At 40.2% G+C, this 27,578-nt stretch overlaps 2 protein-coding genes across 2 annotated transcripts in view; one reads left to right on the forward strand and one right to left on the reverse strand.

Moving 5' to 3' along the window:
* Positions 1-1,547: 1,547 nt before the first annotated feature.
* Positions 1,548-6,345, reverse strand: ptchd3a (patched domain containing 3a). Its single transcript, XM_058378053.1, has 4 exons — positions 5,623-6,345; positions 5,038-5,159; positions 3,940-4,085; positions 1,548-3,199 (listed from the first exon to the last, which is right to left on the reverse strand). Exons 1-4 carry the CDS (start codon positions 6,337-6,339, stop codon positions 1,548-1,550), a joined length of 2,637 nt encoding a protein of 878 aa, XP_058234036.1. The 5' UTR covers positions 6,340-6,345.
* A 17,685-nt stretch (positions 6,346-24,030) lies between these two features.
* The window catches only part of galnt11 (UDP-N-acetyl-alpha-D-galactosamine:polypeptide N-acetylgalactosaminyltransferase 11 (GalNAc-T11)), a 36,256-nt gene continuing 32,708 nt past the window's right edge, over positions 24,031-27,578 (forward strand). The window contains exons 1-2 of the mRNA XM_058394222.1: positions 24,031-24,160; positions 27,269-27,541. Coding sequence (XP_058250205.1) covers positions 27,307-27,541 — 235 coding nt within the window. The 5' untranslated portion in view covers positions 24,031-24,160; positions 27,269-27,306. The remainder of the gene's footprint in view (positions 24,161-27,268; positions 27,542-27,578) is intronic.

Consider the following 27,578-nt stretch of genomic DNA (forward strand, 5'->3'; position numbering starts at 1 on the left):
TCACGGGCTGAGAATAACATCAGTCTAAAAACGCTGTTAAGGATCTAGAGTAAGAAGGGAGAACATAGGTATAGTTTGAAAACGGAATCCTTCCCTCTGATTGGACGAGACATCTGTCACTCAGGATACATAGGAAGTCCCTGCTCTTATAGCGTTCCTTACATCCTTTAATCTGGAATAGTTTGGTCTTCCAGACATTCCTGGTGTGTTTTTAGAGATCGCAAACTAATCTTACTCCATGATACGCTATCAGTATATCCACTGACCACATGAACGTCCTTCCTCACAGTAGTGCTGAATGAACTCCATTTTCTTATAAATAAAAATATATATATGTTTATTATTTTCTTTAAAAGATTTAAAGTTGCATTATTGGGAATAAAATGGTTTAAAGTGAAGGCAGAACTCCACACATACAAGAAATAAAGTTAGATACACAATTTCCTACTTCCTGTATGTCCTGAGTGACAGATGTCTCGTCCAATCAGAGGGAGGAATTCCATTCTCTATATATAACTATACCTACCTTTTCCGGTTTGTCTGAACTGTCCTTGTGTTCATGGATTTGTCATTTGATTTTTGTATTGAATTTTCCACTTCTCTGCCACCATAACAGACTTTTTGTTCTATATTTCTTGTTCTATGTTCTGTAAAGCTGCTTTGAGACAAGCATGTCCATTATTAAAAGCGCTATACAAATGAAATGGAATTTAATTGAATCTCACATGTCCGTCTTGAACGATGAGGGTATGAACAGAACCTCAGAACATTAACTCTGACCAATGAGAGGACGGTTTACTGACATGTGACCTGCAGAAACACATTTTGGTACGTTGTGAAAGCAATGAGGAGAAGAAAATGCAGAGTGGAGGAACAAAGGGTGGAGCTTGATGCTCCTGAATGCTAATGCAGTAGAAACACATAAAGACCTTCTTTAATCTGTTTGGTCGGTTGTTGATTGTTCTCCAAATAAGTAAAGATGGCTGCAGGAACGAGTGCTAGAACCCTGAAATGAGTCACATGCTTCCTGTTTCATCGTTATGAAATCAGTGGCTTTGATTGAATGTCTTTTTGAATGTCTTTTTAGTGTCAAAATTTTTTCAAGTTTTATTTTATCTGGGATATAAAATCCATCAGTAAAACCCCGTCTTGTCATTTTTTAAGCTTTTTTTGTCATTTTTTATGCCGGTTCTTTTTTTCACAAATGACATCAGAATAGAATTAATAGACCAAAAGAGTTGGTTCATTTCATTTATTTACAAATATCAGATTAAAAATGTACATTTTTATTACACAGAAAAACATCTTTCTAAATGTAAAATACTATAAACATGGCCACTATAGCTATATTAGAGCTTTTTAACAGAGAAGCTTAACAAAAATGTTGTTCAGCTGTTATGTTTTTACATTAAACCAAAGATAAATGTATCTTAAATAAATGTATAAACTCATTGATTTATTTATTTAGAGTAAAGTGAATAGCTTTGCTGGAGCAACATTACTGACCGACATCAGCTACTTCACAAAAACAGTCTACATTTTGATTCTCACGGACAGTCAGGGTCCAGCGATCTTCCTGACCATAGGTTTGAATTTTGAGTGACATATACATGAGTCTGTCTTGTCCTCATACTCTGTCGCAAGAATTCCTGGTTGTATTTGTCCTTCTTTTGTTTGGAGTTGCAGGAGAACAACGTGAGGAAGACCGGGATGAACAAGATGCCGTGCAGCAACCCGAACACCATGACAAGAAACATGATTTTAAAGAAGGTTCGAAAGATGTGGTTCTTGGAAGCAGCTAACACCAAGACGCCGATTATGGTGGACAAAGCGCCTTGCAGTATGGGATACCCCAAACAGAACAAGGCATCGATAGCTCGCTCGTTTGCCGTTTCCTTCTTACTCGAGACGAAGGAGTAGGAAATATGGGCCGAAAAGTCTACAGTGAAACCAATACACACGACCAGAATTATCATGGAAATGGAGTCTAGATTGACTTTCCATAACGCCATGAAACCTGAGACCCCGGTGATGACCGAACCGATGGAGAATGTGACCCAGAGAGAGCACAGGGGATTGGGGATCAAGACAAGTGAGATGACCAGCATGACCGCTGCAGTGACAGCCACGTTCTGAATTGTGCTGCTCACTATCACCGTGTATTGATCCAAGTAGATGAACATGGGATGGTACACCAGGAGTTTTGCCGCTCTACAGTAATCAGCTGTGCTTTTGAGATCATTAAACATCGTTATCTCCATCGACGCGTTGATGATGTCTATAGTCTGGACAAAAACCCGAGAGGCCACGATTGTCCCGTTTACGATGTTCACATCTTGCTCGAAATCAGGGGCACGTTTGAAGAAGTCTGGCAGATTGGTTTTGAAAACCGTCTCGTTGTTTACGTCTTGTCCTGCGTTTTCAGCAAACTTCACGTAAGAGTCGAGCCAAGAGGTATACAGATCTGAGTCGACAAAACTGAGCTTCCTGAAGTCTTCCATGCAGCGGTCTAGCTCAGATCTCCTGCATTTATCCCAGTACGGAAACTTCTCCGTCACTACCACCATCACGTTCGGGCCGAAATTGGAAAAGTACTTGTTCTCGTCATCGTAAAACTCGATTACATACGAGTCGTCTGCTGCAAGATGCTTCATTTCGATCCCCTGTTTCAAAAGTAAGCAGCCGTAAATCCCAGCAGCCAGATACCCCAGATACAGGATTATCACACCCACCTTGGTTGGCGTCTTGGTAAGAAAGGGGCCGTAGAACTTTTTGAAGAAATGATTAACTGGCTGTTCATGCTCAGTGCCGGTCTGCCGGTCAAAGTCTCCGCCTGTACAGCAGAGAGCGTACGCCTTGGATTTACCCTCCGGGTTCTCGAATGGGATCTTCAAGCAGGTCAGCCAGTGACGGTTCCCAGCTTCTCGCCTCCCGTTGAGGGCCAGGAAGCCTCCAAAGAAGGTGATGTTGTACAGGAAGCAGAATATAATGGCCGTGCTGGTGTACAAGCAGAAGATCTGGACAGAGGCGAAGTCACTCGTGAGGCCGATGTAGAAGCCCAGCACGTTGGTGAGCGTCGTGATGGTAATGGACATGGCGGCTTCTTTATATGTCTCGGCCATGCGCTTGGCAACGCTGTCTTTGACGTTGGTCTGCTGCCAGTTGGCCAGCATAATGAACATATCGTCAACACCGATGCCTAGGAAGCAGAGACAGATCAAGTTTTGTGTGAATGTTTTCTGACCCGAGCCGGAAATAATTCTAGTTAAATTAATCAATTAATTTATATTTATTCACATCTTCTACTTCCAATTCTACCAAAAAGCCTTATGTTGTATCTGAGACATTACAAGTCAATAGGGTCATTTTTTTTCTCTTATTAATAGATATCACAATGAGTGTTATGGTCAGTTGATTATTGGTGATGATTCATTATTTCATAAAATTTTGAAAATCCAGTTTATTTACTGTTTTTGTTTAAAAGCAAAGAAATGTTGGTGTGTCAGGAAACGTTTTTTCAGTGATACATAACATTTTTTGAAGATTATGAAGCTTAAAGGCGGAGCTTAAAGATTCCAGAGGTCATCATTGAAGAAAAACAATGGTTAGTTAATGTGCCTTTGTTGTGCCTTAGTTAAGGGTTCTACGTCTTCTGAAGGGGTTCTGAAAAATTTCAATGATGAAACTCTTCAATAAGAAGGAGAGGTTTCGTTGTTAGCAACACTACAAATCTTTTCAATGTACCATTAAAATGTTTCTATATAAAGAAGCAAGTGATAGAACCATATTTGGTTCTCTATAGAACCATTCCTTTTAAGAGTCTACCAAATAAACCCATAAGGTTTTTCAGATATTTAATTTATTTATATGAGTACCGGAATCTCGTCATTTTTATTTAATATATATAATATTTCTGTATCAGATATTCGTATCTCTTACCCAGAATTAAGAAAGGCGAGTTAGCCACAGTTATGACGAACGGCACTCCAGCATACAGCAACAAGCCAAAACTGCTGATGACGGCCATTCCGGCGGACAGAACCCCTATAACCGCCACCCACAGCCTGTTCCTCACGTTATCCAATCTGAAAGACGGAGAAAGGGAAATCTCATTGGTCAGATTTTCTGTAACAGCAGTGTTACGTTAATACGTCATTTCAGATTGTTTCTATAGTAACAGTTTCCAGAGCCACCTAACGTCTAGCAGATTTTTGCTGTTATTTATGGATGTATTTGATGTCGTTTGATGGAAGGAGTCTCCATTGTAACTGAGTGGTTTACGATTCACGGATTCTTGTTACCTTCAAGAGAGACGCTGGTGAGGGAAGGGCTGTTTATAGCTGCTATAATGTAAGTGAGAACAGGAACTCACTGGTTTCAGGGTTCTATCCTGGACCAGAGGAGGTGAATATGTGTTGACTAATAATGAGGCCTAATTGTATAGTATTGATACACACGTCAGGCATAACATTATGACCACCTGCCTCATATTGTGTTGGTCCGCCTTTTGCTGCCAAAACAGCCCTGACCCGTAGAGGCATGGACTCCACTAGATCCCTGAAGGTGTGCTGTGGAATCTGGCACCAAGATGTTAGCAGCAGATCCTTAATGACGCAACGTACAGGACTTAAAGGATACTTTTGATAGATACTGACCACTGCAGACCGGGAACACCCCACAAGAGCTGCAGTTTTGGAGATGCTCTGATCCAGTGGTCTAGCCATCACAATTTGGCCCTTCGTCAAACTCGCTCAAATCCTTACGCTTGTCCATTTTTCCTGCTTCTAACATCAACTTTGAGGACAAAATGTTCACTTGCTGCCTAATATATCCCACCCACTAACAGGTGCCATGATGAGGAGATCATCAGAGTTATTCACTTCACCTATCACTGGTCATAATGCTATGATGTTAATGTAGGTCTGTAGGTGTTTCTCATTTGGTTCTTCGCTCTGTTCCTTCTAATTTACAGCTTAAAAATGTTATGTGTTGATTCAGTCATGGCAGATCTGGACAGATTTCTGAACAAAATCTTACCGCATACACGATACAATGGAAAACAGGATGGCAAGGACATAGGTGATGGAGAAAAATGGGAGGCCGTCTGTAGTGTGTTTCTGCACCTCCTCTTGTCTGGACAGTGAGGTAAAGTGAGATATCTGGAAAACAAAATTATAAATAAATAAATACAAAGATTAAAAATATATTCAGTAACCAAGTTAATATAGATTAATGAAAGGAATTAAAGAATAAAATCATCAACAACAGGGTGGGGTGAATTAATAAAATAAAAATAGGGATGAAATAAAATAGAATGTATAAAGGAAATACTATAAATGGAAATAAAGTTACATTTACATTTAATGTTACCCAAAAACAACAGCTATCAAAGATGTTATTGTTTAATAAAAAAAATGTAGATCTGTGTCAGAAACAATTTTACAAAACACTGAGACTGGAGACTCCTTCCATAAATAAATTTTTAAAAAATTTCTATTGATAGAAAACTTCATTATTTTTTAAATAAATCTGTTACTATAGAAACACTTATGTAATAGAAGGAGAGCACTGATTTAAACCTGTGCTATAGATATTATTATCATTATTATTATTATTATGTACCTTGACATTCTTGTTGTTGGATTCAGCATAAAGAGTTTTATGGAATTCTTTCAGCCAGTCGTTAGACCCGGAGATGTTTTTTAGAAAATAGAAAAGTCGGACCGCTTGAACACTCTGAACACTATTTCCAGACGTTTTCACGCCACCGAGTTCAGATCCGAGAAAGAGAGGTCTGTTTCTGAAAGTGTACGTGGGAAAAGTTAGATTCATCTTCTCGATTTGGTCCGCGTTATTGTCTGTGATGTCTATGATGCTGTTGCTGACACACTTTCCATCCGTGGTGGTGCACAGATCCTGGAACCCTATCTCTGTCTGTCCAGACTTGACCGAAAGACTGGTCACTTTTTGGTTAATACGAAGAACTTCTTGGAATAGACTCTTTGTGAGAATGTCGCCTCCATTTTGAGCCGACAGGATGGTTATAGCGTACTTCCCTTCGGCGTAGAGTCTTTGGCTTGAGAACATGGAGTCATTATGTGGGAAGTTCTCCATCACAAAAAGCCTGGCTTCCTTCGAGGATCCGTTGATGGGAGTAAACTGGTTCTCGATGTCATTATCCTCAAGCTCGGCAAGAAAAAGCAGGCCTCCTCCAAACGCAAGGGACAAAAGAAGAGGAATGATGATGAACCACACAGGAGAAGAACCCACCACATGCCCAAGCTTCTCGAAGAGCCTGGAGAACGGCTTCTCGATGCAGTCAGTCCGACAGCGTGGCATGATGCTCAGAGGGAAGGAAAGTAAACAAAATGTAGAGCCATCTACCTGAAATTGATTCTATATATAGGTTTCATGTGTCTCCTGAGTGATTTATGACCCGGCCTCTCTTGAGGAAAAAACAGGCAGCTAGAAAACACACAGGGAAGTAATATTTCTAATAAGTCACTGAATAGGTTCATAGGGCACAAAATATGACACTTAGGGATGTTCCCAATCTGTATTATATTGTATCTTAAGTATTATTAAGTCCTGTCATAAAAAGGATGAAAATAATCATGAAGGATTATGATTTTATTCCACTTTCCACTCCTACTCATCTACAGACCTGCACAGATTGTAATACTTTTCCAATTCATTTAATAATCAATCGAATTTTAAGTCAATAATCCTATCTAGTCTATAACCAACCAAATTTTATATTACCAGGGATAAATGTTAGGGATAAATAGTAACGTAACTCTATACTTATACTTATGCTTTACTATAATTTTTCTGGAAGGAAAGCTGCTTTGCGGCAATGTCCATTTGTTAAAAGCACTGTACAAATAAATAAAAAATTACTGGAAAAGTAAACACAGCTTTTCAGTCTAACTCAAACTAGCCTCTGTGGAGTCATGTGATTCCCCATGCTGACCCCTGTGCACCACTGAAAGAGCTAACAATGGGCACATGAGCAGCAGAACTGGACCACGGAGCAATGGTGGCCTGGTCTGATGAATCACGTTTTCTTTTACATCACGTGGATGGCCAGGTGCGTGTGCGTCTCTTACCTGAGGAACACATGGCACCAGGATGCACTATGGGAAGAAGGCGAGCCGGCGGAGGCAGTGTCATGCTTTGGGCAATGTTCTGCTGGGAAACCTTGAGTCCTGCCTCCATGTGGATGTTACTTTGACACGTACCACCTACCTGAGCATTGTTACAGACCATCTACACCCTTTCATGGAAACAGTATTCCCTGATGGCTGTGGCCTCTTCCAGCAGGATAATGCTCCATGCCATAAAGCAAAAATAGTTCAGGAATGGTTTGATGACCACAACAACCAGTTTGAGGCATTGACTCGACCTCCAAATTCCCCAGATCTCAATCCAATCCAGCATCTGTGGGATGTGCTGGACAAACAAGTCCGATCCATGGAGGCCCCAACTCACAACTTACAGGACTTAAAGGATCTGCTGCTAACATCTTGGTGCCAGATACCACAGCACACTTTCAGGGATCTAGTAGAGTCCATGCCTCGACAGTTCCGGGGGTTTTTTAGGCAGCAAAAGTGGGGCCAACACAATATAAGGCAGGTGGTCATAATGTTATGCCTGATCGGTGTATATAAATATATGTATATCTGTTAAACCTGTGCGAACTGTAAAGCTGCCTATTTTGACCAGGATGCAAAGGAGATTTTTAATCTCAATGAGCTTTTTCTCAGCAAAATAAAAATTGAATAAAATGTTAAAAAAACACGACTCACACTATTTATACCGCACTAGTTATGGTGTAAAATCGTACGTGTGTAGTGTGACATTGTTCCACGGCAGCAGGTAGTAAATACTTTTGCCATTACAACAGATTCGTGACAAAACAATTCAAAGTAAGTCCATTTCAGTTCTGGGGTGCAAAATATTGTCACAAAATATTGCCAAAGATAATGTTTATAAGCACTGATCAGATCCACGCACAATTCGATATTTATGGTTTATTGCACTTTTTTATGACTGTACATAATGAATAAAGATAAGCACATCCAGCATGATTTTATTTTCTCTTGTTTCCTTGTTCAGTAGCGGTGACCGGTTATCACAGGACATTGACCCAGATCAGAGCAGGTGGGGGACAGACAGAGAGCTGTCAGGAGAGAGCTAGAGAGAGAGTTGAAGTTGTCCACAGGTTCTGATCCTGAGCTCAGGGTTCTGGAGTATCTCATGTTCTCCCTGTGCTCATGTGGGTGTTCTCTGGGTTCTCTGGTTTCCTCACAACTCCCAAAAACATAGTGGTGGAAGAAAAAGTTACTTTAATTGCCCCTAAAAGGGAACGTGCCTGTAGAATTGTGTATTTTCATTTTAATATAATATTACAATATTTTTATTTTTATAGGTATATATTTATAGTTTTTATTTAATTGTAATTAAATATTATATACTTTTTATTTTTATAGATATATATTAATAGGTTTTATTTCATTTTAAATAAATATTATATATTTTTTATTTTTATAGTTATATATTTATAGTTTATTATTTAATATGAATTAAATGTAATATAATTTTTACCTTTATAGCTATATATTTATAGTTTTTTATTTAGTTTTAATTTAATTACATTTTTATTTGTATAGTTATATATGTATAGTTTTTTATTTTATTTTAATTACATTTAATATCATTTTTATATATTTAGTTTTTATTAATTTTAATTAGAATGAATATAATTTCTATCTTTATAGCTAATAGCTATATATTTATAGTTTTTATTCAATTAGAATTTAATTTAATAGCATTTTTTAGCTATATATATTATTTAATTTTAATTTAATTTAATATCCTTTTTATTTTTATAGCTATATATTTATAGTTTTTATTTAATTAGAATTTATGTATATTATTTAATTTTAATTTAATTGAATATCCTTTATATTTTTATAGTTATATATTTATTTATGCCCTATGACTCCTGAGAGGCTCCCCATGACCCGAGATCGGATAAGCGGTACAGACAATGAAATGGAAAAAAAAATATTTATTTATTTTTTTCTAAAGATATTTTGCTTATCACTGGGACCTCAGTACTCAGTTTCATTTCCTTTCTTGTTCTGGAAGGACAAAAACCCCTCCTTGCTTCCTTGATTCACCATCCGCTTTTACCTGAACCCTGTACCCCTGTTCATAAATGCAGTCATATATTCAACCGAACACGGGTCAGCAGAACAATGTATAACTCAGATCGAGAGTTTCAGCTCATTTTCACGTCACACATCAGTGATCTCAGTGACTTTGACCTCCTTTGGCAGCAGTGTGAGTATTTCAGAAATCTTCTGGGATTTTCACACAGAACAGTTCCTGAGGTTTACACAGGAAACAACGAAACATCCAACCAGCACCAGGTGCAATTGGAGCTAATAGGAAGGTTACAGTGACTGAAATAACCACGCTGTACACACGCGCTGATCTGAAGAGCATCTCAGAATGGACAACACTTTGAACCTTGATGACCCTGGATGATCTATAAGAGCAGAAAACTCTATTGTGTTTCTGCTCCAATCAGCTCAGGATCTTTAATCTTCTGTAAAGCTGAAGATGTTCATGTCACCTTATATGTCACCTTGTATATTTGTTCTATAATTGGTGCTGGTGGCTCAAGTGGTTGAGGCTCTGGGGACGGGAAGATCAGGGATTCAAGCCGCAGCACCACCAAGTTGCCACTGTTGGGCCCTTGAGCAAGGCCCTTAACCCTCTCTGCTCCAGGGGCGCTGTATCATGGCTGACCCTGCGCTCTGACTCAGTGCAGGACGGATCAGGACTGTTTTGGCAGCAAAAAGGGGGACCAACACAGTATTAGGCAGGTGGTCATAATGTGTTGCCTGGTACATTAGTATTATTGACTGTAAAGTGGTCATGTGATGAACGAATGAACAACTTGGGCTCGAAGACTCGGGAGATGAACGAACCGTTTCTGTTTCCGGTACAGACTGCATAGCCAAAGCCTATGAGGCTGCCACGGGATGAACGAACGATTCGGGAGATGGACTAATCCCAATAGCTTCCCGTACAGAAACTATAGGATGTTGCGCATGCGCGGTCAATACAAAATGAACGAAATGCTTTCTGAGACGAATTGTTGTTCCTGAGTCATATTAAGGATTCGGTTCAAAATGAATGAATCGTTCATGTACAACACATCACTACACTCAAACCTGTTTCCTGTTTTACCTAAAGAGTGTCAGTGTTTAAGTTCTAGATGCTGTGCCTCTCATTGTTAAGTGTTTGTTGTCATGTGTATAATGTTATCACCTATAGATTATGTTCCTGTGTTTGTTTCCAGTAATAAAACCAACTGCATTTGCATTTCCAATACCTGACACCATGTGGGATGATGGAGTGAGTTGGAAAGAAGACAAGCTGTATGTACTTTTATTACACTACTTGAACATACGTATAAAGGTATTTTTGTTTACGATTAAGAAACTTACATAGCAGTGTTTGTTATAAAGGAACATATTGACCCCCGTGACCGCGGTCAGGGAATTAATCCCGCAACTAAGGGGTTAATTTAAAATAAATAAATATTTTAAAATAAGTGGCAGCCAAAGGAAAACAAATATTTTATCCTGGGAAATTCAATACAACAACAATTAGTGTAAGAAATATTTCCCGAAGACAATATGCACACATTTAACAAAAATGTAATTATGACACCATTTCTAACGTCTACCTGCCATATAACATGCTGAATGTTCAGTCTGAGACAGAAAAGAAAGATAAACATCCCTGACCCAATTCATCAGCTCAACATCCAACCTGTGGAAACCATTAGCCATGAACTAGCCGAATGGGCTAGCCTAAACTAGGCGGCTCTTTTGATGTTTTTACAGCATGAACGTTTTTTAAAGATATCTACACATGCTACAGCTAATAGTTAACACTCAGGATAATATGTAAAAGGGATTTTTTGCTAGACAGTGAACCGTGTAGCTTGAACCATGTATAAGTTAACAGGAGCTAGCTAGTTAGCTAACGAACATGATGTTCAAGTCCTCAGAGAAATCTGATCTGAAAGGAGATCCAAGTTCTCACAAACTTACAAACTTATTGATTGTTTTCTTCAGACTAAACTGTTTAACAGACTTATTTCCTAAAGTACTAGGCTTTACTTGAGAAAGATGAATAACATTCTGAGATCAATATGAGATCGGAAAATAAAATTTTTAAACAAAGTCCACTGATTGGAGAAAAATAAACCTCGTTAAACAAAATAGTATATTTCAGTTAACTAATGTGCAGTGGAGTCAGATTTTTAAGCTTTGTCTTCATCTATTCAAAGCTGTTGTTAAATTGTACAGTCATATCAAATTTATAAAATTTACCTCTTTCTCTGTATAGAGAAATGCTGAAGTACATTTTAAGTAAATGTTTATGACGTTCCAGTAGGATTCGTTTTCTTCTCAGGATCGGTAGCTGGATGCTCCTCGTCTCCTCACGCTAGTAAAGCACCATCTGTTGGAAAGTCCAATAAAGAAGATTAAATTTACGTTCAGTCATTTGGCAGACGCTCATATCCTGAGTGACAAAATGAAAAGGCCTGATCGCCTGATAATGACCTAGACAAATTAGAAACACTGAGCACTTTTCTACCACACAGCTTGACTCGGCTTGCTCCGAAACCAAGACCAGTTATATCCGTGATAGTTGTGAAAGTCGGAGTTTCTCTAGAGAATACTGGCTGTTGACTAACAATGAGATCTTTTCGTCCTTTTATACGAATGTGTGAGGAGCTGCAGAGTTTCTACTAATGCTAAATTTATATATTTATGCAGCACTTTTCTAATAGTTACACAGTGCTTCATGATACTTAACAAATCAGAATGTTTCATGTGACTTGCCAAAAAATACACCCTGTGAAACAGTTATTGACTTCCTGTTAAGCAAACTCTGGTGTAGTATGGGTTTCTGGATGGTCCTGCATAATTATCACAACTATCACGGATACAAATGGTCTTGGTTTCAGAGCAAGCCGAGTCAAGCTGTGTGGTAGAAAAGCGTTCAGTGTTTCTAATTTGTGTATCTGAATCTGAACTGGGATCTGAACTTGGTGGTCCTGGGATCTGAATCTGAACTGGGATCTGAACTTGGTGGTCCTGGGATCTGAATCTGAACTGGGATCTGAACTTGGTGGTCCTGGGATCTGAATCTGAACTGGGATCTGAACTTGGTGGTCCTGGGATCTGAATCTGAACTGGGATCTGAACTTGGTGGTCCTGGGATCTGAATCTGAACTGGGATCTGAACTTGGTGGTCCTGGGATCTGAATCTGAACTGGGATCTGAACTTGGTGGTCCTGGGATCTGAATCTGAACTGGGATCTGAACTTGGTGGTCCTGGGATCTGAATCTGAACTGGGATCTGAACTTGGTGGTCCTGGGATCTGAATCTGAACTGGGATCTGAACTTGGTGGTCCTGGGATCTGAATCTGAACTGGGATCTGAACTTGGTGGTCCTGGGATCTGAATCTGAACTGGGATCTGAACTTGGTGGTCCTGGGATCTGAATCTGAACTGGGATCTGAACTTGGTGGTCCTGGGATCTGAATCTGAACTGGGATCTGAACTTGGTGGTCCTGGGATCTGAATCTGAACTGGGATCTGAACTTGGTGGTCCTGGGATCTGAATCTGAACTGGGATCTGAACTTGGTGGTCCTGGGATCTGAATCTGAACTGGGATCTGAACTTGGTGGTCCTGGGATCTGAATCTGAACTGAGATCTGAACTTGGTGGTCCTGGGATCTGAATCTGAACTGGGATTTGAACTTGGTGGTCCTGGGATCTGAATCTGAACTGGGATCTGAACTTGGTGGTCCTGGGATCTGAATCTGAACTGGGATTTGAACTTGGTGGTCCTGGGATCTGAACTGGGATCTGAATCTGAACTGGGATCTGAACTTGGTGGTCCTGGGATCTGAATCTGAACTGGGATCTGAACTTGGTGGTCCTGGGATCTGAATCTGAACTGGGATTTGAACTTGGTGGTCCTGGGATCTGAACTGGGATCTGAATCTGAACTGGGATCTGAACTTGGTGGTCCTGGGATCTGAATCTGAACTGGGATCTGAACTTGGTGGTCCTGGGATCTGAATCTGAACTGGGATCTGAACTTGGTGGTCCTGGGATCTGAATCTGAACTGGGATCTGAACTTGGTGGTCCTGGGATCTGAATCTGAACTGGGATTTGAACTTGGTGGTCCTGGGATCTGAATCTGAACTGGGATCTGAACTTGGTGGTCCTGGGATCTGAATCTGAACTGGGATCTGAACTTGGTGGTCCTGGGATCTGAATCTGAACTGGGATTTGAACTTGGTGGTCCTGGGATCTGAATCTGAACTGGGATCTGAACTTGGTGGTCCTGGGATCTGAATCTGAACTGGGATCTGAACTTGGTGGTCCTGGGATCTGAACTGGGATCTGAACTTGGTGGGATCTGAACAACCAATGAATTGAACAATGTTAAAAGTCTTTGTATTATTATACACATCTAATCCGATTTCCCCTAATCTGAGTTTCCCAGATATTTTATCCATGCTGGAAAAATTTACAGAGTATAAAATCAACCTTCAAAAAAAAATGTTTGTGTTTCCCTGTTAATGAATGCAATAAAAATCATCAGATCCTACCTTCTTCAATATCTGTGAATTTTTCTTTAAACACTTTAAATACAACTCTACCTTAATATTCATGCTTTAACTGGACATTCACGTTTCCACCATGATCCTGTTTTAAAGCACTGGCATGGAAAAGGCATCAGCTGATATCGAGACTCGTACAAGGAAGATACCTTCTGTATCTATGTACAGTTATCTTCTAAACAATCAGATATTTAAGTTCCTTTACTTCCTTATTAGCTAGGTGTATTTTACTTCACTGAAAATCTGATCAGCTTTCATCTACAGTTCAATGTCTTGTTGATGTCATGTTTATAGATTAGATTAGATGTTGTTTTATAGACTAGATTAAGTCTCTGAAAACCCTACTTTCTGTCATTTTTATTTCCTCCTTCCTCCTCACTTTTATTTTATTATGCATTATTTTGGATGTATGATTGTGGTTATGGTGAAGGATTACGTGCTTGATTGATTGTATGTATGCTCATCTACTATATACACACACATATATATATATATATATATATATATATATATATATATATATATATATATATATTATTTTTAAATATTTTATGAATTATAAAATATATATTATAAAATAATAAAATAAAATTGCATGATAAATTATGAATGATAAAATTGCACTAATAAAAATGGCTATTTTTATTGTAACTCTATTTTCTTTGTTTGTTTCAATTTTATTCTACATTTATGAGACAGTCAGGAAAGAATTGTGACAAATGAAAGGCGATGAAAAAAAATGAAAGGCGATGCCAGATCCAAACATGACCAGACGTTAGACTTTATTGTCAGATCATTTCTTAGAGTTTAGCGATGGTTTAAAGTATTAAATGTGGATTCCAAGGTGGACCAGCTCCAGGAGAACATGGTAATGTATTGTTAATAATAGAAATGTGTGTGTGTGTGTGAGATAAATATGAGTGTTATTGGTATAACTGTATTAAACTGTGTTGATACACTATATTGCCAAAAGTATTCGCTCACCCATCCAAATAATCAGAATCAGGTGTTCCAATCACTTCCATGGCCACAGGTGTATAAAATCAAGCACCTAGGCATGCAGACTGTTTTTACAAACATTTGTGAAAGAATGGGTCGCTCTCAGGAGCTCAGTGAATTCCAGCGTGGAACTGTGATAGGATGCCACCTGTGCAACAAATCCAGTCGTGAAATTTCCTCGCTCCTAAATATTCCACAGTCAACTGTCAGCTGTATTATAAGAACGTGGAAGTGTTTGGGAACGACAGCAACTCAGCCACGAAGTGGTAGGCCACGTAAACTGACGGAGCGGGGTCAGCGGATGCTGAGGCGCATAGTGCGAAGAGGTCGCCAACTTTCTGCAGAGTCAATCACTACAGACCTCCAAACTTCATGTGGTCTTCAGATTAGCTCAAGAACAGTGCGCAGAGAGCTTCATGGAATGGGTTTCCATGGCCGAGCAGCTGCATCCAAGCCATACATCACCAAGTGCAATGCAAGGCGTCGGATGCAGTGGTGTAAAGCACGCCGCCACTGGACTCTAGAGCAGTGGAGACGCGTTCTCTGGAGTGACGAATCGCGCTTCTCCATCTGGCAATCTGATGGACGAGTCTGGGTTTGGCGGTTGCCAGGAGAACGGTACTTGTCTGACTGCATTGTGCCAAGTGTAAAGTTTGGTGGAGGGGGGATTATGGTGTGGGGTTGTTTTTCAGGAGCTGGGCTTGGCCCCTTAGTTCCAGTGAAAGGAACTCTGAATGCTTCAGCATACCAAGACATTTTGGACAATTCCATGCTCCCAACTTTGTGGGAACAGTTTGGAGCTGGCCCCTTCCTCTTCCAACATGACTGTGCACCAGTGACCAAAGCAAGGTCCATAAAGACATGGATGACAGAGTCTGGTGTGGATGAACTTGACTGGCCTGCACAGAGTCCTGACCTCAACCCGATAGAACACCTTTGGGATGAATTAGAGCGGAGACTGAGAGTCAGACCTTCTCGTCCAACATCAGTGTGTGACCTCACAAATGCGCTTCTGGAAGAATGGTCAAAAATTCCCATAAACACACCCCTAAACCTTGTGGACAGCCTTCCCAGAAGAGTTGAAGCTGTTATAGCTGCAAAGGGTGGACCGACGTCATATTGAACCCTATGGATTAGGAATGGGATGTCACTTAAGTTCATATGCGAGTCAAGGCAGGTGAGCGAATACTTTTGGCAATATAGTGTATATAGGTGGATAGTGTCATGAAAGACACAGTAAATAAATATGTGCATAGTAGCAAAGTAAGTTTTAAATAGTATGAAGTAAAGTGTTGAGTGCATTCTGTATTACTCTACACAAAATATAAAAACACACTTAAATCCCATTTATTGTCTCTTTGAGCTCCTGAGTAAATCCAAAGGGTCAAAATACTTTATCATGAAAATATAGGGAATTTGAAGAGCATTTTTTTACCAATCGAAGGGCTCTGTTACGTTGAACAGGATGAACAGGATTCAGTCTAACTTCATTACAGTTTTCCTTTCAATCCCAAGAATCACTGCTGGTTAAAATTTTACATTTCTTAAGCTCTTTCTGATCAATCCCAACATTGAGTCTCATCCACAAAGACTGGTGTATTTATTTCTCTCGATGCACAAAAACCTTGCAGCTCTCAGTTGTGGTGAAGTTTGAGTCGAGTTGTTCTTCCTCCCGGAACAGGACGCAGCGCTGCTCTGCATTTCTCACAGCTGTCACTCATCTGTCAGACTGCAGCATCATTCACTTCTCCTTTTACACCCAGGGTTAGAAAGAACCTCACACTTACTGATAGAGAGAGAGAGAGAGACAGAGAGACAGGCAGAGAGAGACAGAGAGAGAGACAGAAAGAGACAACAGAGAGAGAGAGACAGACGGACAGAGAGACAAACAAACAGACAGAGAGAGAGAAATCGGTGTGAGTTTTCTTCTTGACCTTCCTTTCAAGCTGTTTATACTGTACACATACACACACACACACACACACACCAGAAGCAACTGAACACACACTTCACATATCCGAACATCCTGTTTACTGAAACTCTCCACCTCATTAGAGAGAACGTCGATACACACCTGAGAACATCTCTCTGATGTAGAGCGGGAGAAGGACATGGAGGTGCACAGAGGAACTGAGAGAAGAAGAAGCTTGGACAAATTCAAATCATAACAACTGACCAAAAAGAAAGAATGAGACACCAGTGAAGAAGAAGAAACGAGGGGAGAAGAAGCGAAGGAGCAGTCTCCATGCTGTGCTGTTAGAGATTGTATAATTAAGAGCTTGATAAAAAAAGATTATAAAAGTCTTTACAGCTGTGATAAGATAAGGGAGACATCTAGTCCAGCTCCTGTCATGGAGTTCTCCAGCATGCTTTACCATTGTTGTTGTTTTTGTATCTGTATTGATCAGTTTACATCCTCAGGAAGTCTTTATGCTCAGACTTAACACTGAATCCTGGCTCTTCATCATCTGATGTTTCACACTCTACATTCCTAAACCCCGCCTCAACCTTTTTCTCATTTGCATATTCACGTACCAACAACCCTGATTGGATAAATCCGGTGTGCGACAGTGCCCTGAACTTCGGGGGTTTCCTCTGGGTTCTTTGTTTCCTCCACAGTCCAAAGACATGCACTAGGCTAATTAGCATCTCTTAATTGTCTGTAGCATGATAAGGTGTGTGTTGTGTGTGTGTGTGTGTGTGTGTGTGTGTGTGTGTGTGTGTGATTGTGCCCTGTGATGGGTTGCCACACTGTCCAGCATATCCCCTGCCTTGTGTCCAAAGTCCACTCTAGGTTTGCTGCAACCCTTTGTAGGATAAGCTCTACAGATGATGGATGGATGGATGGATGGATGCATAGATGGACGGATGGACTGATGAACGGACTGACAGATAGATAGATAGATAGATAGATAGATAGATAGATAGATAGATAGATAGATAGATAGATAGATAGATAGATAGATAGATAGATAGACAGATATTCAGTATAGTGTTCTGTATACAGAATATACTACTAATTTATTCTATATATATTTGTAATCATCTCTGTACAATCCCTGCTGCAGGCTTCTCCTCTTTCATACTCTTTATATTAAGACTCTGCCTTTGCCTCCAGTCTCTGAACTCTCTCACACTGACATGTTGAAGACCTGAACTAATAAAACTGTTGGGATCTGGGCCAAAAATGTAAATGAGCCCAGGTCTAAATGTGCACTGATTAACTCTGCCAACAGAGGGAGACACAAGACCCTTAATGAGACGCCTTCCTTTTATAAACACGTGAGATTTCCGGTTGTGTCTTAGAACAAATGAATTAAATTCCTGTTTAATAAACTGCGTGTGTGTGTGTGACTTCTATCTATCTATCTATCTATCTATCTATCTATCTATCTATCTATCTATCTATCTATCTATCTATCTATCTATCTATCTATCCATCTATCTATCTATCTATCTATCTATCTATGTTGTGTATGGTATTGTCTTCTATACTCTTCTAGTTTCATGTAATCAAATATTTCTGGCACATCACCTGTGTGTGTGTGTGTGTGTGTGTGTGTGTGTTTTCCTTACCCCACTTCCTGCTGGTTTAACTCAGCTGCTTACCTGGTTAAGTTGTTTTTCTTGACTGATAGAGGAATAAATAATATCAAAAAATGTCTGGAGAAAACACAGTGAGAAATTACATCTAAAGCTCTAACATGAATGTAATTAAGGGATAAATTTAATGAGCTGATGTTGGACCGACCCTAATATCCTTCCTGCTGTGTGTGTGTGTGTGTGTGTGTGTGTGTGTTTTCACCCTCCACTTCCTGTTCTGGAACTCTGTCCTTCCTCCTGGTTTAACTAACTGAAGGGTTTATTTGAAAACTTAAGGGATATTTTTAATACACTGATGTTGGACCAAACTTAATATACGTCCTGCTGTGTGTGTGTGTGTGTGTGTGTGTGTGTGTGTGCTGGTTCACAGCTGGTATCTGTCAGATTATCTCCATGGCATCCTAAATGAATGTATCTGGGGAACAGGACACACAGAAACGCGAGAGATGAGTGAAGAATGTGAGTCTGTGTGACTTTAATCAGAGTTTAAATGTTTAGGAAAATGTGGAACAGTAATAATAATAATAATAATAATAATAATAATAACAATAATAATAATAATAATAATAATAATAATAATAATAATAATAATAATAATAATAATAACAATAATAATAATAATAATAATAAAGCATTTGGGTGTGTTTAGTCTGATTCAGGGTAAGACATCAGACTCACCTGACCTCAGCCTCCGCTATTCAGTTCAGAGACCGAGACTGACCTGAGGTGAGGATGATCTAAATAATAAATGAAACTATTTAATCTTTAACTAAATGTTCTCTTATATACCCTCAGCTAGTGACGACTAAGAAACCAGACTCACCTGAACCATGTCCAAAAGTGTCCATGAAGAGCGAATGGTCAAAGGCGCGTCCATTAAAGGAGGAGTTCACTTCCAGAGCAAAAATCTACAAATAATTTCCTCACCCCCTTGTCGTCCAAGATGTTCATGTCTTTCTTTCTTCAGTCGTAAAGAAATAATGCTTTTTGAGGAAAACATTTCAGGATTTTTCTCCATATAGTGGACTTCAGTAGAGTTAAATGCAGCTTCATAGAGCTTTAAACGATCCCAGCCCAGGAAGAAGGCTCTTCTCTAGCCAAACCATTGGTCATTTTCTTAGAAAAATTTAAAAAATGGTATACTTTTTAACCACAAAAGCACATCTAGCACTAGCTACAGACACAGTGTTTACTAGTGTGAAGAAGGAGGAGCGTTCCGAAGTTGTTGCATGTGGAAGTTATATGTACCTTTTTGTTAGTAAAGAGCGTTTGCACTTCCTTGGTCTTTGCACATTCGATTTGTAAACACTGGATCTGTAGTTCTGCCTACGTCACTCGTTACCTTTCAAAGTGATTAAGTAGTACGTAGCGTCACGGACGCACATCCCAGAGCTAGCACTAGACGAGCTTTTGTGGTTAAAAAGTTGATGGGTTTTTTTTTTATTTCATTGTCTGTACCGCATATCTGATCTATCATCAGGTCATGGGGAGCCGGTGTCTCAGGTGTCATCAGGCATCAAGGCAAGATACACTCTGGACAGAGTGCCAACCCATCGCAGGGCACAAACCTAACGAGCTCAGCAAAATCAGCGGGTGATCAGCGCTCGGCAATCTTTATGTGTGAAATACTCAACGACGCATCAAAGAGGCTCGCTGACACCTCGCAGACAAAATCCAGATATCTGGCATGTTAAATATCTGGGACGGTCGGCCGACTCCACATCACGTGGTGTCAATTGTAGCTATGACCTCCAGCCAATGAGAGAGCAAGTCAACAGAGTTGAGAGTTGTTGTCAGATGGTGTGGTGTGAGACGCCCTCTTGTGGATCATTTATGAAGCGTCGCGTAGTGTGAACACCACAAGGACAAAAAGACATACAGTGAAGTCATGTAGTCTGAACAGCAAAGCGATCTGCCGACGTCTTAAAGTCTTGTAGTGTGAACTAGCCTTTACTCACACACTACGGGCAATTTACAGACTCCAGTCAGAAGCATATCCTTGAACTGTGGGAGGAAACCGGAGCACCTGGAGGAAACTCACCAAGCACAGGGAGAACATGCAAACTCCACACACACAGTGAGCGGGACTGAGACTCAAACCCATGCTGGAAATGTGAGGCAACTGTGCTTTCTTCCTGGGCTGGGATCATTTAGAGCCTGTATTTAAACTGCATTTTGCTGCGTTTAAACTCACGGGCGCTATTGAAGTCCACTATATGGAGAAAAAACTGAAATGTTTTCCTCAAAAAACATCATTTCTTTACGACTGAAGAAAGAAAGACATGAACATCTTGGATGAGAAGGGGGTGAGGAAATTATTTGTAGATTTTTCTTCTGGGAAGTGAACTTCTTTAGAGAAACAGACTGTACTATTATACAGACTATTTGTGATAGATACCATATCTATCACAAACACCAAAGCTGCCCAACTGACAATTTATTAAGACAAATATAATTTCCTCTATTTAGGTGAGTAGCATTATTTTCCACAAGGCGAGTGAATGTAGGACGATCCATTATATGATTGTGACCCATTTACACCTGATCTTGTAGGTGGTCATGCTCTCTTCCTTTGATGTTAGAGAACTTACCCCTGGTAAGGGGTCCAGTCTCTGGTTGTTAGGCAGGAGCCTGCCTACCAACCAACAGACATTGCACCTGACCCCCACCTGTCATCTCACAGGAAGTCATGCTCCCTTCCTATGAGACAAGAGAACTTACCCCTAGTCTGTGGTGATTAGGCAGGAGCCTGCTTGCCAACCAACAGACATTGCACCTGACCTGAACTCTTTACAGACATTGCACCTGACCTGAACTCTTTACAGACATTGCACCTGACCTGAACTCTTCACACCAAGATCTTTTACTGCTGGACAAGATGAAACCGAAAGACCATCCACCGTTACTCTGTAATCAGAAAGCTCACTTCTAGCTGCATGTGGTCCTAGTACTAGCACCTCTGTCTTGTCCGAATTAAGCAGGAGGAAGTTAGTGGCCATCCAATGTCTAATGTCCTTTACACATTCTTCTATCTTAATAAGCTGGTGTCTCTCATCTGATTTAGCTGAAACATATAGCTGTGTGTCATCGGCATAAGAGCGGAAGCTAATACCATGTTTATGAATAATTGCACCAAGGGGTAGCATATATAGGGAGAAAAGCAGTGGGCCTAAAACAGAACCTTGTGGAACACCGAACATAACCTTGGTATGCATAGAGAATACCAGAATGAACATTCGTCATCTTTAACAAGTTTTTAAAGAACTTACATATAGAATTGGATGAAACTCACCATCCTTACTCTTAATTCTAAAATGCCGTTTGTTGAACAGAACCCTTTCACCTCTGTACAGCAGGGAGCAAATGTCCTGGGATAGAGGAGCCAGTATGGTGGGGTCAAAAATTGGCAAAGCCCTGATCCCTGAAAAGTCTGGGGGCCAAAGGGGACAGTGAAGGTTCCATCTCTGCTACACTATTGTCAGGACCCACTAGTCTAATGTAGTTGCTTGCAATATTTTCAGCCAAAACGTATCCAGTCTTTCTTCATGGATGGGCTCCACAATGTTCTTTTGTGGTGGGGAGTTGTCTCTTGAGGATCAACCTCAGGGTTAAGTAGGGGGGCAATCGTATGAAAAATCTTTGTTTCCAGGACCATGCAAGACAGAGGGTTGCTGCAGTGATCTAAATGTGGCATGTGTTCACACCAACACAAGAAGTTAAGAGGGGTATACAAGTAATAACAAAAGAGGCAACAGGCTTTTCTTTTGCTTACTGAGGTTAGGGGATCAGTGAAATTCTGCCCACTGGAATGGTGCGATATTTCAGACAAAAACTGTGCTGCTCAAGCTTCAGAGGAACCTCAGGAGTGAAACATCTCTCTAAAGCATCCACACTTAAACCTGGAGACACTAAAATGAGTGTTTGTTTAGTATACTCCATATAAAACCAGCCACATTAATAGGAACACCTGTACACTTTCACACTGATGTGATTATCCCACTGGTGCAAATACATCATTATGGGGAGAAATGTAATCTCAGTGGCTTTATCCATGGCATGGGTGTCAGAGGTGCTCAGTTAATCAGTTTCTGAGTATCTCCTAGTATTTCCACACAAAACAGTCCCTAAAGTCTATACAGGATTGGAGGGAAATCCAATAAAACACCCATTGAGCTAAAGTTCTGTGGGTGGAAACATCTTGCTGATGAAAAAGACTGGCTTGAGATAACAGGAAGTCATCTCAGAACACACCACACCTCGAAACATGAGGGTGAAGTGCTACAACAACAGAAGATCACACTGGTTTCCACTACTCTCAGTCAAGAACAGGATATAGTTTGCACAGAAACTGGGCTGTTTTCTGGAAAAGCATTGCCTGGTCTGATGAATCTCATCCATTAAAAGACATTTGGCATTTAAAGCAGGAATCTATGGACCCAACCTGATTCGCCCCAACAGTTCTGTCTGCTGCTGGTGGTGTAATGGTGGGGGAAATGATTTCTTGGCAACACACTGGACACCGCATTACCAGCTGAGAATTTTTTGGATGCCTCAGGCTACCTAAGTATTGCTGCTGACCATGTGCATCCCATAATGGCCACAATGTACTCCTCTTCTTGTGGCTACAGTAATTCAGCCTTCCTTCTTTAAATAAATTCTACACATAATAATGCTAAGTCTGTAGCTTAGATGTTATACCAATCACCACCTCCAAGTCCAAGGCCATGGTTCTCTCCTGGAAGAGTGAGCTCCACTCGGGTGAGGATAGAGACCTGAGGGTGGAGGTGGTTTGAAATGCTTATACGCTTAATATGAGCTGTATTCTCTGGCTAAGGATAGAATATTCTAGACTGAACTTCTCAGCCTGTTGCCATTGTGACCTCCACCAGGATAAATGGAAGCCAAATGAATGGAATCCCAGCGCCAGGGCAGTGTATGTTAATGTTTTATTAGCCTACAAATAAACACAAGGGACTCCAAGTTAACCGGGAATGAACTTTTCCAGATAAATGGTTTTCCTTATGCCAGCATATTCTGTAATAGTCAACATTCAGAGTTAATATAAAGCCCTGTCTTACCTAAATACCTGTTTATGCAAATGAGGCTTAAACATGAACAAATTTACATACCTAATATAACTAGTCCTTGGATGTGGACTCTTCAGAGAAAGGCTGGTTCAAATATCCTTCCTTCTACCTTTTCCTCACCTTCCTCCTCCCTTCTCAATGAAATAGCCTTTATTTGTCACATATACATTACTGCACAGTGAAATTCTTTCTTCGCATATCCCATCCTTGGAATTTGGGGGTCAGAGCACAGGGTCAGTCATGATACAGCACCCCCAGAGCAGAGAGGATTAAGGGCCTTGCTCAAGGGCCCAACAGTGGCAACTTGGTGGTGCTGGGGCTTGAACCCCTGATATTCCCCCTGGGTCAACGACCCAGAGCCTTAACCACTTGAACCACCACCGCCTTCTCCTCACTTGCCTCCTGCCTTCTCCTCACCTTCCTCCTGCCGTTTTTAACACTTTTTAAAGTAACAGTCATTACTTCAAAACCCTTCAATGTACGTACAGTGTAACCTTTTAGTCAGGCGGCTACGACAGCCACCAACGCGGTCCTTGGAAAGCGAGGTCACGTAGAGGAACGCACGCATGCTGCCCCAGCACGTTTCCGGGATTTGACCACGCCTCGTCTTTAATCTCTGACGTCTGATTGGGCCGTGCTGGACGAATACAGGGATCGGAGAGGCGCTTTGATGTGGAGAAGAAGGAGCCGCAGTGTGTGCGCGCGCGGAGAGGCCGAAACACACCATGTTCATTACCAAGTAAGTGTTTGTGTCTATTACAGGCGTTTAAATCTCACACCAGCAATGTCCGGCGGAATGGTGATGCTTTTGGTCAGTAGCGCAGACCTCTCGATAGAAATTGGCACGCGTAATGATAAATAAATAAATAAAATTTAAAGGGTTTAGGCGCGACTTAGCGAGCTAGCTAGCGAGACTGTTTGGTTGTTATGGAGATCATCATTCCTTATTAATGAGCTCTTTTACAGAAAATCTTCATTATAACTTCATTTATTAGTTTGTTTACCTTTGGAGTAGCGACTGATTTACATTTACTACATTTTCCATGTATAGTTATACATTTTAGAGGTTTATTAGTGTGACTTTTAGGTGTGTAGTCTAATTAATTACTTAAATACAGTTGATTAAGGTGATGTAAAGTTTGTTTATTTGTTTGTTTTTGTTGTTATTTATTTCGTTTATATTGTTAGAAAATATCTTCATATTTATACAAACCCAACTGATTGTTTACTGAAGGTAATATCCTTCTGGATACAGACTTCAAAAAAATATGCAAATAAGGCGCTTAATTTGCATATATTTGCATATATAATAATGAAAATATTTAGAATTAGGATTTTGTTTTGTTTGTTAGATTTTATACCATTCATTGTTTAATAAAGAGGTTTATAATAATGAGAGAAAAAGTTTAATTTATTTTAAAGTCTTGCTTTAATCCAATGATTTTCACTTCAATGAATAAAATAAATTAAATTAATTCTTCTGTAATTTGTACTTTTCCATAAAGAAATCATTTATTGATGTAAATTAAGGTTTATTTAATGGAATATGTGTCATTTTTTGTTCTTTATTACGAGACCAAATGTTTAATCTTTTGTTTTTAAAATGTTTATTTTTCTTTAATTTAATTTTTTTTATTATTATTTTAAATGTTTTTTTTTTTTTAGTGTGAAATATTTAAACAACGGCTTGTTTGTTTTAAATGAAACCTAAAAAATAGAAATTTTTTTGTAATACAAAAAACATTAAAAAACATTGTTAAATAATTACTATTTTTAGTATCAAATATTTAATAAATCCAAATATTTAGATGAATTCCTGTGTAATAATGTCTAAATTATGGATCAGAGTGAACGTGTAAAAATTTTATTTAATGATCAGTGATCTGAGGTTTTGTTTTTGAACATAAAAAAAATTATTTGTAAGATAAATTTATTGATAAAGTTTATAGAGTCATTGTACATCATAATGACATGAGAACTGATTCATCTGTCAGGGAGATTCTCAGAGACATGACATGAGGTGAAGGCGAATTGGGCGGCGCTTTCCAAGTCGGACGAACGGTTCAGTAAACATTCTGTTAATTATTTTATTTTTACAGAGTGAGAATAGACATTGTTCTCATTGACTTTCTTTCGTCTGAAGTGAAATGTCATTTGGAAATCAGCCCAGTGTGCGCTGAACATATGGGTTTGTTTTGCACCGTATTCCTTCTAGTGAGTCAGATGGACTCTTTTATAGCTGCCACCTTGTAAACTCTGAGCTTTAATGAACAGAAACGACTGTCTGCCTCTCAGACTCCTAATCACACCAGGCTCAACACAGCACTGACATTTTTAATCAAATCCGTAAACACAAAGAGATTATTTTAGGTGTGTGTGTGTTTCCAGCTCCAGAGCTTTGCTGCACTTAACTGTAGAGTGAATACTGAGTTACAAAACCTCTCTCTCTTTCATCTGACCATCAACTCGCCTTTCTTACTAACATCTCATGTTTCTCTCGTTATCCTCTTATTACCATCTGCTGATCATCTCACCTTACTCTTCCTCTCATTGTCATTCCTCCTGCCTACTCCTCGTCTTCCTCCTGCCTTCCCCTCGCCCTCCTCCTGCCTTCTCCTCGCCTTCCCCTCTTCTTCCTCCTGCCTTCCCCTCTTCTTCCTCCTGCCTTCCCCTCTTCTTCCTCCTGCCTTCCCCTCTTCTTCCTCCTGCCTTCCCCTCTTCTTCCTCCTGCCTTCCCCTCTTCTTCCTCCTGCCTTCCCCTCACCTTCCCTCCTCCTTCCTTCCCCTTGCCTAAAATTAACTTATTTAAAGCCTTTTTTTTCTCTCTTTCTTTTATTTTTTATTTAAAAAGTCTAGTTATCTAGTAATATAATGTAAAACCCATCCATTCTCCCAGTGTGGACGTTCTGGGTGGTGTTGTTGGTCCTGCTGCAGCTGGTGTATGTTTGATGATTAGCTGATCGGATGTCTGAACTTTACTCTGCTGACTGAAGCTCCAGTCTCACAGCCATGTTAATGTTCTCAGTCCTGGTCTTTACCCTCTGGAATGGTTCCTGAGAACAAAAGCGTCTCTGCGAGTCTTATTCCTCTTACAGAGAGTTCACAGTGGCAGATTTTAAACATCTGATTGTAAAAAGTCGGTGAAATGATGTACTCATTTAGTCCAATCTGTTCATCCTGTTTACACTCACCAAAACCACATTTAAAGTAAATGTGTGTGTGTGTCTGTCTGTCTGTCTTTATATATATCACTGTTTGTCTCTATCTATCTATCTATCTATCTATCTATCTATCTGTCTATCTATCTATCTGTCTATCTATCTATCTATCTATCTATCTATCTATCTATCTATCTATCTATCTATCTATCTATCTATCTATCTATCTATCTATCTGTCTGTCTGTCTGTCTGTATTGTGTATGGTATTGTGAGGGAGTCTTCTAATTTCATGTAATAAGATATTTCTGCCTCATTACCTTTGTGTGTGTGTGTGTGTGTGTGTGTGTGTGTGTGTGTGTGTGTGTGTGTGTGTGTGTGCTGAAAGTAAACAGAGTCTATTGCAGCAGAGGGTAAAGTTCCTCAGTGACGTGGATATTATCCCTGTATTAGGCGTGTAAATGGATCCCCACCACAGAGCAGGAACAAAAGGGTGGACAATAGCGACACTGCCCACTGCTTTAAAACAACATGTGACTAATGAGGCTGGTTTTTCTCGTTGTTGTACAATGAGAAAGAGAAAGACTCGCTGAATCAGTTCCACGATGATCCTGAAGGTGAAGCAGAGGAGATGATCATGAGCAAATAAACACTACAGCAGATTAATGTGTGTGTGTGTGCATGTTTCAGGCATGTGAGGACGGGCAGCCGATGATGCTAGCTCTACCATGGGCAGTGTCACTCTCCGCTACTTCTGCTATGGCTGCCTCTTCACGTCGCTGACGTGGTCCGTCCTGCTCTTCCTCTACTTCAGCCTGAGTCAGGAGAGCCGCCTGTCCTCCAGCCATGTGCCCATCCAGGGGGCGCAACACCGCTTCCAGCCCCGCTTCACCCGCCGCCCCGCCCCGCTCAACAAAGCACACGGACACGACGGTCGCCACGCCGACCTCTCCCCCGAGATGGGTCAGTCCGAGTCACAGTACACAGCATGACCACCTCA

This window comes from Hemibagrus wyckioides, linkage group LG01 (assembly GCF_019097595.1).
Source record: "Hemibagrus wyckioides isolate EC202008001 linkage group LG01, SWU_Hwy_1.0, whole genome shotgun sequence".
Taxonomy (NCBI): domain Eukaryota; kingdom Metazoa; phylum Chordata; class Actinopteri; order Siluriformes; family Bagridae; genus Hemibagrus; species Hemibagrus wyckioides.

Bases quoted from the DNA above. Each gene is read 5' to 3' on its own strand.
- ptchd3a (XM_058378053.1), bottom strand. From the start codon at position 6,339: ATGCCACGCTGTCGGACTGACTGCATCGAGAAGCCGTTCTCCAGGCTC. The intron at 4,086-5,037 runs GTAAGATTTTGT...TCCGTCTTTCAG, and splicing joins TCCATTGTATCGTGTATGCG to ATTGGATAACGTGAGGAACA. The intron at 3,200-3,939 runs GTAAGAGATACG...TCTGCTTCCTAG, and splicing joins CTCGCCTTTCTTAATTCTGG to GCATCGGTGTTGACGATATG.